Here is a 12,483-nt window from a genome sequence, read left to right as displayed (position 1 = left end):
TGGATGTGTACTTTACAGAGACATGCAAATTGGAACCAACCAATTGATTCAGGACTTAAATTGTATTGGGGCCAAGAAAATATTTTACTCAAAAAGCAATCTCCATACTATAGACTACTACTCTGTAGGGTAAAACTAATGATCTCAGTAAGTTGTTTTGCAGTCAACATGACCATGACATTTATAAAGAATATTGGGTGGTTTTATAGTATCTGACATCTTTTTCACATATATGAAAGATGTTTAAACGTAATCTATGATGGGCTTTTAGTTTTATCTATTTCTTTTAAAAAATGCATATGATATAATTGCTATGGACTTGGGACTACTGTCTATTACCAACAAGATTGTGCACACATAGATATGTGTGTGTGTATATACGTGTGGGTGCTATTATAAGTTCAGCTACTTGGTATATATCTTGGTATATATCTTACAAGTATTTAATAGGGAGGTTTAACTATGTTACAACTTCCATTATATGTATAAGATCAGCCATTATAAATATGTCTTCAAGTTTAACATTTATACTTATGAAACATTAGAGATGCATATTATTAAATATCCTTGACTATACATCCTGCTTATTACTGATAATTCTACCAAAAACTAGCCAAACATCAAATGTTTCCAAAATTTCTCTGGCATCATCAATAAAAGACTATTGAATTTTAAGAACTTATCACTTGCTAGTGATTGTCCAAAATTAAAGCATATCAATCATTGCTTTTAGAGGTGAACAGTGTTGGAAATTGGCACTCAGCGAATGTCTCACAGATACGCTCTGTGATCCCACATCCCATTCCTTCACATGATGGCTTCAATGCTCAGTCCCACTCACCATTGTAGTTTCTGCTATTGACCCAAAGCTGTTGATAAATATGTTGCAGGTAACATTTACAGGAGGCCCTGCAAGTTGAACAATAGAAAGTTTGACAGGTTGTGTTCATGGCATAATTGAGTCACGTTTTTCTCTAGCCAGTGGCATTGTAGCACTTACCATGGTGGTTTCTGTGACTGATCCAAAACTGTTGATAAAAATATTGCAAGTAACGTTTACTGGAGGACCTGCAGAACGCAATAAGAATATTGCAGTGGACATTGAAGCAAAAATATATAGCTCCATCAACATCTGTGCAAATGGCTAAAAATGTAAATAAAACTGAAATGATGATGTGATTGCAAAGAAAATTGTACCTAGTGTTATATAATGATAACACTCCCACTAGAATTTTGGACAATGACAGTTAAGCAACGGCAACTTACCCTGAAGTTTTAGATTTGGAAAATATAAGCAGAAGACTGTTTAATGGAATTCATTGCCATATGTTGCTATAAAAATAGCCGTTAGAGTGGGTGGCTTTCTTTGACCTTAGGATAATCAACTTTGTAGGCATCAACTGTTGGGTGTTCTATGGTGATGACATAGGGGCCATAAGGTCAAAATAGAGCTGCATTTTGTTTTATGGGTCAGGAACATCTACTTCCTTTTGTATAACAACTTTTAAAACGGTGGGTTACTTGCTTTCTTTTGACACCTCTGAATTTACTCCATTCCTTCTTTGCATATTCTGAGTCCCAATTCAAAATGATATGCAGAAATGCAAACACAAGGAACATTAACTCATTGTAAGTTGTAAACACCAGCAGAAATGCCACTTAATGCCTGTATTGTTGCCTCAGTAACTGTAGCGTAGCGCAAGGGTAATTACACCGAAACGTGCTTTGACCTAAGAGTCCACTCTTCTGGCCAGAAACCAGACACTAGCCTGACTTCTCGTCTTCTCCTGCTCGTCTTCTCCTGTGTTTCATCAAGAGCTAAGTCACTGACAGTTCCCTGCTTCAGGTTTGAATGTGTTGATTACCTTTGCGGTACTTTCCCCTAAGGCTTTCTGAGATAAGAAAATGCTGAGCCACCTAGTCCTTCCTCCTGTGGAAATTTGTCTCTTGCTGGAGAAAGGCTCAGCAACACCTTAGGGTACTCAGACCCAGTAAGCTAGGCTTGCAGCCTCTCAAACCTGGTAGTAAAAACCTCAGTTGTGGCCGGACTCGAGCACCAGGTTTTATCTCTAAAGGTCCACGTCCGGGTTAGGTTCCTGAAATGAGGACAGAAAGCTTGGAGTAAAATAACCATGTAAGTCCCCAATTCAGGTCTTTTGGCAAAAGGAGCAAGCAGTTTTGATAAAAAAAAGAAAAAAGAAGATGTGGTAACATTTTCTTTTTGAAATGTAATTAGTTTTTCTGTTTTTGATGAAAAATTATTGCATTTATTTTCTCATAAAATTTTTATAGACTTGAAAGGACAGGAAGTACCATATTACCAAGTGTTTTCCCACTGAATTTTTTGAAACACCCCACCTCTCTTAATTGATCTCTACCCTCTTATATCAGCATCTCCCAAGATGAGTTCTCCGGAGTCACTTCCTACTTGACTTCATTTTGTCTTTACTTTCTGGTTACTCAAAACACAATAAAAACCATTCTTCTCTTTTCTAGCTATATAATTGTATTTTCATTGTGAATCTATTTTTCTGCCAGGGCTGACGTTGTGGCACAGTGGGGTAAGACACTGGTTACTATGCTGGTGCCCCATATCAGAGCAGTGCTTGAGTCTCAGCTGCTTCATTTGTTATCCAGCTTCCTGCTAAAGTACCTTGCAAATCAGTGGAGAATGGCCCAAGTACTTGGGACCCTGATACCCAAATGGGAGACCTGAATGGAGTTCTAGGCTCCTGGCTTCAGTCTGGCCCAGCTCCGGCCGCTGCAGCAATTCAGAAAGTGAACCAGCAGATGGGAGATTCTCTCTCTCTCTCTCTTTCTTTCCCCGCCCAAGTCTGTCTGTATTTCAAATAAATAATAAATAAATCTTTAAAAATATGTTTCCTGTTAAGAAATAAATTAGGCAAGGGAGAGGCAAGTCATAACATATTATGTGTATTTGCCTTTTTTTTCTCTGTTCACCAAGAAACATTTCCTTGTAAATCATCCAATTCAGGGTGGAAAGTTTTCATGAATTCGTATATGCAAGAGAGAGAGAAAATGAATGATGGGGAGGAAGAAACATGAAAAAGAGAAATTTCTTTTTAACAAGAGGGATTTGAGATTTGAAACATTGTATATTATCTGTCTGGCCTACCCAACTAACTTGGAAGCATTAGAGTCTGGGTCCTACCATCATACATATGTTTGTATCCTTTCTGGTAAATGGCAGTGTAAATATATTCTGGGAACTTGAAATATTTTTCAGCTACCATAGATGATAACATTATGCTAAGCACATTAATAGCCATCTAGTTCCATAACCATAAAAGAGATTTTTTCCTTACTTTTCTAGTACATAATTGTGGATGAGAAAAGTAGGGGTTCTGAGAGGTTAAGGAACTTGCTTCATGTCAGGCTACTGGAATTAGAAAAGCTGAGACTCAATGTCTCATTGATGTTTCAAAACCCTAAACTTTCAACCACTTTGCTACCATGCTACTTTACACCTGTTTGTGTGTTTCTTGCTCCTTTACATCTGACCCCATCAATTCTGGGCATTTTGTTTCAAAGTTCTTGCACTTCTATATAAAACCTTGGACAGAAAAACAGTTTTTGAAAGTTCCTTTAATATTTATTTTTGTTTGAGAGGCAGAGATGGGGAGACATGGACTAAAGGAGAGAGGGAAGCACAAGAGAGAGAGAAAAAGAGAGAGAGAGTGAACATACATCTGCCGGCTCACTCCTCAGATGTGTGAAGTAATCAGGGCTGATCCAGGCTTGAGATGGGAGCTGTGAACCCAAGCCATGTCTACTGCCTGGGCAGCAAGGACTCAGCTACTTGAGCCATCACCTGCTGCCTGGCAGGGTGTGCATTAGCAGGAAGCTGCATCAGAAGCAGAGCTGGGACTCAAACTCAGGCACTCTGATAGGGGATGCTGGTCTCTCAAGCACATCTTGACTACTAGGCCAAATGCCTGCCTGCTCCAGTAAGCTTTTCTTTTTTCTTTTTCTTTTTCTTTTTTTATGAGGAATTAGCACGTACTTGTACTAAGAACTGACACATAATATTAAAACTTCGCTCCTGGCCAAAGAGTGTCTTATTTCATTCTTCAATATTTAGGTGCCATCATGGTCCCCATTCTATAGATGAGAAAAAACAAGGCACAAAGGTGGTTGATTAATTTTCCCACAGTCACCGAGTTTGTAAGAGGCAGAAATTGCCATACTTTAAGGACATTTTTCCTAACAGGAATAAAATGCCTGAGGCCAATATCTCACCCTTTCTTGGTTACTGTTTCTATAGAATATTTTTTTCTATCCTTTTGTTGTCAAGCTATTACGTCTTTGGATCTTAAGTGAGTCTCTTGTAGATTGCATATAGTTGGATCAAGGTGTGCTTTATACATTCTTCTTATTTACGTTTTTTGACTGGGAAGTTTAACCCACTTAGAAATAAAGTGATTACTTATAAAGACTTCTGTCATTTTAGTATTTGCTTTATGAATATCTTATAGCATTTTTATAGCTGTTTTGGGACCTAATTTCTTCTATTACTACTCTTTGTGTTTAGTGTGATATTTTTGTGGTGAGTCACTGGAATTCTCATTTCATTTTTTGTATACTTTTCAGATATTTTCCTTATGTTACCACAGGGATTACATTTAATATCCTAAATTTATTACAACCTAGTAAAAAATGATACCAACTTAACTTCAATAAAATATAAAAACCCCATCCAGCTCCATCCTGTCCCCTTTGTATTACTGTTGACACAGATTACATATTTTTGAATGCCCAATAAAACAGGCTAACAATTCTCTTATGCATTTGTATTTTAAAGCATGTAGGAGATAAAAAGTGAGTTATAAAACAAAGCTACAGGACATTGCTTTTATATGTTATATTTTCACTGTTAAATATATTTTAGATTTATATTTTATTGGAGCCCTTGATTACTTCATAAGACTTTAATCACTATCTAGCATTTTAAAAAATTTCCACTGGAAGGACTCCCTTTATCATTTCTTGTAGGGTAAGTCTAGGGGTAATGGACTCCTTCAGCTTTTGTTGATCTGCAAATGTCATCATTTCCCATTCATTTGTGAAGGGCAGTTGTGCTGGCTATAAATTAGAGGGTTGGTTTTTCAGCACTTTGCATCATCGTACTGTCTTCACCCCTCAAAATTTCTGCTGAGAAATCAGCTGATAATATTATTGGAGATCCCAGGAATGTAATCAGTTGTCTTTTTCTAGCTGCTTTTAAAGTGTCTACTTTTTGGCTTTCAACAGTTTAATTATAATGTATGTTGGTGTCAATCTTTTTGAGTTTATTCTGCTTAGAATTCATTAGACTTCTTGGATTTGTAGATTCATGCTTGTACCAAATATGGGAAACTCTTTAAATTATTCTATTTAAAAATTATTTCAGGCCTGCGTCACAGCGCACTAGGCTAATCCTCTGCCTGCAGCGCTGGCACTCCGGGTTCTAATCCCGGCTGGGGCACCGGGTTCTAGTTCCAGTTGCTCCTCTTCCAGGCCAGCTCTCTGCTGTGGCCTGGGAAGGCAGTGGAGGATGGCCCAAGTGCTTGGGCCCTGCACCTGCATGGGAGACCAGGAGGAAGTACCTGGCTCCTGGCTTCAGATCGGTGCCATAGTAGCGGCCATTTTGGGGGGTGAACCAACGGAAAAAAGGAAGACCTTTCTCTCTGTCTCTCTCTCTCACTGTCTCACTTTGACTGTAAAAAAAAAATCATTTCCACCTTTTCTTTATTTTTTCTGGAACTCTCAGAATGTGTATGTTGGTTTGTTGATGTCTCCTTGACATCTTATACTCTGTTCACTTTGCTTCATTCTCTTTCCTTTCTGCTCCTCAGAATTGATACTTTCATTTGTCCTATCTTTTTGTCTTCTGCCTGCTCAAATTTACTACTGAATTCTTCTAGTGGATTTTTTTTTTTGACAGGCAGAGTGGACAGTGAGAGAGAGAGAGAGAGAGAGAAAGGTCTTCCTTTGCCGTTGGTTCACCCTCCAACGGCCGCCGCGGCCGGCGCGCTGCAGCAGGCGCACCACGCTGATCCGATGGCAGGAGCCAGGTGCTTCTCCTGGTCTCCCATGGGGTGCAGGGCCCAAGCACTTGGGCCATCCTCCACTGCACTCCCTGGCCACAGCAGAGAGCTGGACTGGAAGAGGGGCAACCGGGACAGAATCCAGCGCCCCGACCGGGACTAGAACCCGGTGTGCCGGCGCCGCAAGGTGGAGGATTAGCCTAGTGAGCCGCGGCGCCGGCCGTCTTCTAGTGGATTTTGCATTTCTCCTTCGCATTTCATCTGCAGAATTTCTGTTTGACTTCTTTTTATAATTTTTATCTCTTTATGGGTACTCTCATTTAATTCGTATATCATTTTCTTGATTTCTTTCCATTGTTTTTCCTTGGCGTTTAGGTCTTTGAGCATATTTAAGACAGTTGTTTTAAAGTTTTTGTTTAAGTACAATATTTTGTTAAGCACAATATTTCATTTTCCTAGGGGATGATTTCTGTCAATTTATTTATTCTTTTGAATGAGTAATACTTTCCTATTACTTTGTGATTTTTGTTGAAAAATGGACATTTGAAAATTATAATGTGGTAACTTTGAAAGCCATATTATCTCTCTTCCCAAAGTTTGTTGGGTACGCAGATTGTTTAAATCTATAGTAGACCATTTATTTAGTGACTTGCCAAAACTATTTTTGCCAAGACTATAATGTTTCACGTCTCATATGTTTACTAAAGTCTCTCTCCCTCAGTTTGTGCTCAGGTACACAAAAACAGAGATTTTCTTGAACACTAGAAAATTGAAAATAAAAACCAGTTGACCAAACAAATAAAACTAAACCACACTTTTCTCGGTTTTTGCAGAATGGTTCTGTCCTGGAGCATTTCTTCAGCACTTAGCCAGACTTGAAATGAGTCTAGGAATCAGCCCAAGGAGGAAGCTTTGGGTCTGATCATATCTTTTCTGTATACACATCTTGCCTGAGAATGCAGTGGCCTTCTAAGTTTGCCATGTACTTGGCTGATTTTGAATGTCCTCATTTCCTTAGGAAACTCTCTCCAGCTTTTACTTCCAGGCTTTTACGTTGTCTAAAAGACAACATATTGTATGCTAATCTTTTCCCCTGTGGTGTGTAAAGGTTTTTGATTTGGCTTGCAATGTTTTTCATCAGTACCACTTTTTTTTTTTTTCATCTGAGGTTTGAAGTTAGGAGAAAACAGTGATAAACACTGTTATGGCATGGATTGTGTCCCCTCTGTCTCCCCCAAATTCATACATCCTAACCTCTAGAACTTAAGAATGTAAACAGTTTTGGATATAAGATCTAGAAAGTGATAAATAAGGTTAAATGATGTCACGAGAGTGAGCCCTAATATTATGTGACTAACATACTTAGTGGAGGAGAAAAGATAGGCCAGTATGTGTGTGCATGGAGAAAGGGACATATGAGGATACAGTCAGAAGGCAGACATCTACAAGCCAAAGGAGACCACAGATGCCGACATCTGGGTTTGGGATTTCTAGCATCCAGAATGGGGAGAAAATGTCTGTTGTTTAGCCTACCCTGTCTGTGATCCGTTGTTATGGTAACCCTAGAAAGCAAATACAAGGCTTACATCTGTCCTTCTGGAAGCCTATAGATAGGTTAGTGCTGATACACAAAATAATCTTTCATTAAAGTTTTCTCTTCTCCTAGAACCAGGACCCAGGGCCCCACACTGGGAATGCAGCCTGTTATCTACTCAAAACCAAAATCACTTCCGTAACAGGGAGGGCATATAGAAACAGCAGGTAAAAATACCACAAAACCTTCCTGCTATTTTGAAGTTTCCTTTTTCTTGATGCAGTGGTCAAATGGTTACTGTACACTTTTACAGTTTTCCAAGATTCTGGCAAAGTTGATCCTGGCCATTTCTACTTTGCTTTTTGTGTTTCTGTAGGGGGATAAGAACCTGGAGCTTTCTACTTTGCCATTTTGTTGATATCACCTCCTATTAGCTGAAAGTTTTATTTAACCATGTGAATTTTTTTTTTTTTTGACAGGCAGAGTGGACAGTGAGAGAGAGAGACAGAGAAAAAGGTCTTCCTTTTGCCATTGGTTCACCCTCCAATGGCCGCCGCGGCCGGCGCACTGCAGCCGGCGCACCGCGCTGATCCGATGGCAGGAGCCAGGTGCTTCTCCTGGTCTCCCATGGGGTGCAGGACCCAAGCACCTGGGCCATCCTCCACTGCACTCCCTGGCCACAGCAGAGAGCTGGCCTGGAAGAGGGGCAACCGGGACAGAATCCGGCGCCCCGACCGGGACTAGAACCCAGTGTGCCGGCGCCGCAAGGTGGAGGATTAGCCTAGTGAGCCGCAGCGCTGGCCCTGAAGATATATTTTTAAAGGATGTTCAGTTAGTATAGCAGAAAAACACCAACAGCCAGAATTCTAGTGATTAGCCTAGTGAGCCGCGGCGCCGGCCCTAACCATGTGAATTATGATACTCCTGAAGAAAGTAATTTATGTCATTATTTCTCAAACTTATTTTGACTATTGGTTTTTTGTTTTTTTTTAGATGGACTTTACTTTTTATGGACTAAATTTCAAAGTTAGCAAGCAGTTTTCAAAGCAGGGTTTAGAAAATGCTGATCCACATTATTAGTTTATAAACTCAATTAATACATTCTTCCAAGTTCAGTATATGCTGAAGTGAGCACAAAGAATTCATTCTTCTTGTAGCAAATACGTTAGATGATAATAGAACTATGATGAGCACCAATGGCGATCATCACAGGGCTATTGTAAAGTCCTGTGCTCCTGCCAAGGAAGGAATGTCTCATTGGGGGCTGCATAATAGGTACTGAGGATGGAGAGGCAAGAGAAGAGGAGTAAATACTAAGTAAAGATCAGTTTAATGTTTCCCAACTATTTGTCAAAGAACAAATCTGTATAATGATCATCTAGTATAGATTTACAGTTCAGTGATGCAAATGAAAAAAATATACTTGTGGTCAGATTTGACAAATGTGTGAATTCATCCATGAGCTATCTTGGACACTCAGTACCCTAGATGACAAGTTGACAACATTTTTAAGGACCAGATAGTAAATAGTTTAGGCTTTGCAAGACATAGAATCTCTGCCATGACAACTCAGTTTTGCCTCTGCAGTAAAAATGCACTGTAGGCAATATATAAACCTTGAATGTTGCTGTGTTCCAGTAAAACTTTATTTACAAAACAGGTTGTAGGCCAGCTTTAGTCTATGGGTCAAGTTTACTTGGCCTTGCTTTGGAATCAGATTGGGAGGTTGGAGTACAGCAGAAATTTCTGTGGAACTCCATGGGTGTTCCATTACTGAAACTGAGGATTAGCCATGGGCATGGAAGAGCATAGGGACTGTATGTATGACTATATATAATAAATTTGATGCTATGCTCTGTGGCATCAACAAAGTCTGCTTTAGCAGAACAATTGGATAGAAAATGATGTCCCCGGGGCCAGTTGCACCAAATGAGACTACTATGTTTTCACAAGTGTGATGAGGTAGCATAGAAGTGAAACGTGGACAAGGCAGACAATATCGATGACAAATACTTACTGTGTTTGACTCATTCATTTTATTCAATATATTTAATATAATGACTCAGGCTTTACTCATAAAAATGCAGTAAGATCCTTTATTTTACATATTCAGATTGTAGAATTAATATGCATAATTTCTATCATGATAATGAAATTTTATTCATTGTAGGTATATTAAAATAAGCTTATTAAAAGTATATATGTGTATATTTACAGTTATAATGATATATACATATACATGTATTATGTATTGACCAAAGCTTTCTAAGTTAATGACAAATACTATTTTATTAAATTTTTTGATAGATTCTATTTAAAAACAAGCATCAGGAAAGCATAGGGGATCCTATGTAATAAGACAATTAGTCACTGTCGGTTAGTTTTGCCCTCGTTGTTTTCCAACATGTTTAAGATGAAAGACTACTTGAGAGCAGAGGGCATTCTTTGCTTCTAAGATGAAACTGTTATTTTTTTTCACTTCTGTCAGAAATACACAAGAATGGCATTTTCATCTTGCATGTTAGTTCTTGTAAATAATTGAATGTTTCTTCAAGTACAACAATTGCTTTAGTGCGGGGCTCCTGGATGGGAATGGGATATTGATATATGTGTTTGCTTTATATTGAAATTAAATTTTCTTTGGTATAAGATTTTTTCTAACAAAAATTTCCTCGCCATTAAGTCAAAAGATAAATGGAGAAAACAAAGCATACAGAATCACAAGCATGTAGCGTTAAGCATCAGAGCCTTGATATCTGAAGACATGTAAGCCCCATTTTTTATAATTGCTTCCTGTGTTGTATGGTGCTTTCATGCCCATGTAGGAGAGAACTTTGGAGGGTGGGAAGATTGCAAGTGGAGGGAATGGACTGTCATGGTAGTGCTGTTTTCCTGAGGAGGGATTAGAAGCTTCTAATCTGAAAGGATGGTGATTTCTTTTTTTAAATGTTGTGATCTTTATTAGGAATGGCCACATTAGGGTGGGGATTGGGCAAGCATTTAGCTGAGCAGTTAAGATGCCAGATAAGACCTTCTGTTCTCACATCTGAATGTCTGGTTTTGATATCTGGTTCTGGCTCTCCTCTCTAATGCAAGCTTTGGGAGGCAGCAGTGGTGGCTCAAGTAGTTAGGTAAACAGTTTACCTTTGCTTTCTATGTTTCTGTATGGGAACAAGAACCTGGAGCCTTCTACTTTGCCATGTTGTTGATACCACCTCTGATTCTCAAAAAGTTTTATGTAACCTTGTGAATTATGATATTCCTGAAGAAAAAAATCATTTGTATTATTATTTCTCAAACTTCTTTGACCGTAGGTGTTTTGTTTGTTTGGCAGGACTCAACCACATTTTACAGCTTTCTTGCTTCTAGGAGTTACACATAAATATTCTTTATGTCTAAGAAACCCTTGTAACCAGAATGGATTTGCGATTATTGCTACCAGCTTCTTTATTAAAATAGGCTTTCTGAATCTTTATGGTTTTGGCATTTTGGTCCAGATCATCCCTTGTTGTAGGGGTCTTTCTTGAGCACTGGAGGATCTTCAGGGGCACCCCTGTTTTCTACTTATCAGATGCCAGTGGCACCTGACCCCTTACAGCCCCTGTTGTGATAACCAAAAACATTTCTAGCATTACCAAGTGCACCCTTGTTGGGAACCACTAAATTATAAAGATAAGGTAAAAAAGGTAAAAATGATAGGGTAACTGAGATTATTTAACAAGATCATGTTTTATGTTAAAATGAAATGAGCTTCAGATTCTTTTTCTGATTTATCAAACAAATGCTTGTGTTACAGTAGACCATGTATCAGATGCATGGCTTTCTGATGAAAGGCCCTCATGTATTTCAACAGAATGTGTGTGGGGAGCAACTCGGACTAGACTGTTACTGGAATTAAGACTTATTCTATGCATCTGCTCTCCCACAATATGGCCCTGAGAAGGGAGTAACAACTTCTACACAGCTGCCTCTCGCCAACTTGAGTGATGACCTGCAGGAGCTGATCCTGCTCCTGATTGGAGGAGAGCAGCATACTCGGCGTATGGGTAGCAGAGTTGGGATTGGCGGAAGAGGACTATAAAGGAGGAGAGAGACACCATGCACCAGGAACATCTATCTGAAGGAACACCTGAGCAGCCCCCGAGAGAGCTGGCCGGCGGTGTGCCGCTCCCCCGCGGAAGTGGGGAAAGTGGCAGGGGGAACTGCCCTTCCACAGAGGTGGAAGGGTCGGTAGCCAACCCGGGAAGGACCAGCAGCAAACCCGGGGAGGGCTGAGCAGACGAAAGAACAGCGCAGGGTCCTGTGTCGTTCCTCCACGAAGAGGGGGAGCGACAATGTGGATTTTAAAAAATATATAAGCCTCCTTTTTTGTTAAAACAGAGCACTGTTATGGGTCTTATACTCATTTGTTAGGAAATTAAATTTGCATTTATTTGCTGAATTCTTTATATTTCCATGTCATTACTCATTAGAGTTACAAATATTTATTATCAATTATGTGCCTGGTTTATACTTAGTGTTCTACTTGTTATCATTTACACTTAGATGGTGTATTGTGGGGCAAATATAAAAAAAATCAGGCATTAAGGACAAGTCAGAAATGTCTTGCTGAAAAGCCCTTGAGTCATTCTGCAACAAGTATGTGCCCAACCAAGCCTCACTGAGAGGGCATTTTTGCTGAGACTCTTTCTAATACAAGTAAACTACTGGTGGTGGTGGTGGTGTTGCTATTCATTATAGGATCACCTTAAAGTGAGTGTTTATGTTTTGGAAGATTCAGGACACTTTGCTTGTGGTAACCAGGTTCATTTCCTATTTTAAAGATTGCAGAGACTAAATGAAACATTCAGGATAAGAATAATTTTCTAATGTAATCTACATATACTTTTATTTATGCTGTAA

At 39.2% G+C, this 12,483-nt stretch overlaps 1 protein-coding gene across 7 annotated transcripts in view; it reads right to left on the bottom strand.

Moving 5' to 3' along the window:
* Positions 1–12,483, bottom strand: part of GLRA2 (glycine receptor alpha 2) — a 197,878-nt gene that overhangs the window by 151,191 nt on the left and 34,204 nt on the right. For 3 of the 7 annotated variants that reach the window (XM_070067259.1, XM_070067260.1, XM_051827599.2), the window contains one exon: positions 1,001–1,068. The exons of 2 other annotated variants lie outside the window; for them this stretch is intronic. In XM_070067259.1, coding sequence (XP_069923360.1) covers positions 1,001–1,068 — 68 coding nt within the window. Of the gene's footprint in view, positions 1–841; positions 910–1,000; positions 1,069–12,483 lie in introns of all 7 variants that reach the window. 2 more of the 7 variants (XM_070067262.1, XM_002719913.5) reach the window with 2 other exon arrangements.

The sequence above is a fragment of the Oryctolagus cuniculus genome, chromosome X (assembly GCF_964237555.1).
Source record: "Oryctolagus cuniculus chromosome X, mOryCun1.1, whole genome shotgun sequence".
NCBI classification, from domain to species: Eukaryota; Metazoa; Chordata; class Mammalia; order Lagomorpha; family Leporidae; genus Oryctolagus; species Oryctolagus cuniculus.
The sequence above is the reverse complement of the archived record's forward strand: the minus strand, read 5'-3'. Positions and strand labels throughout refer to the sequence as shown.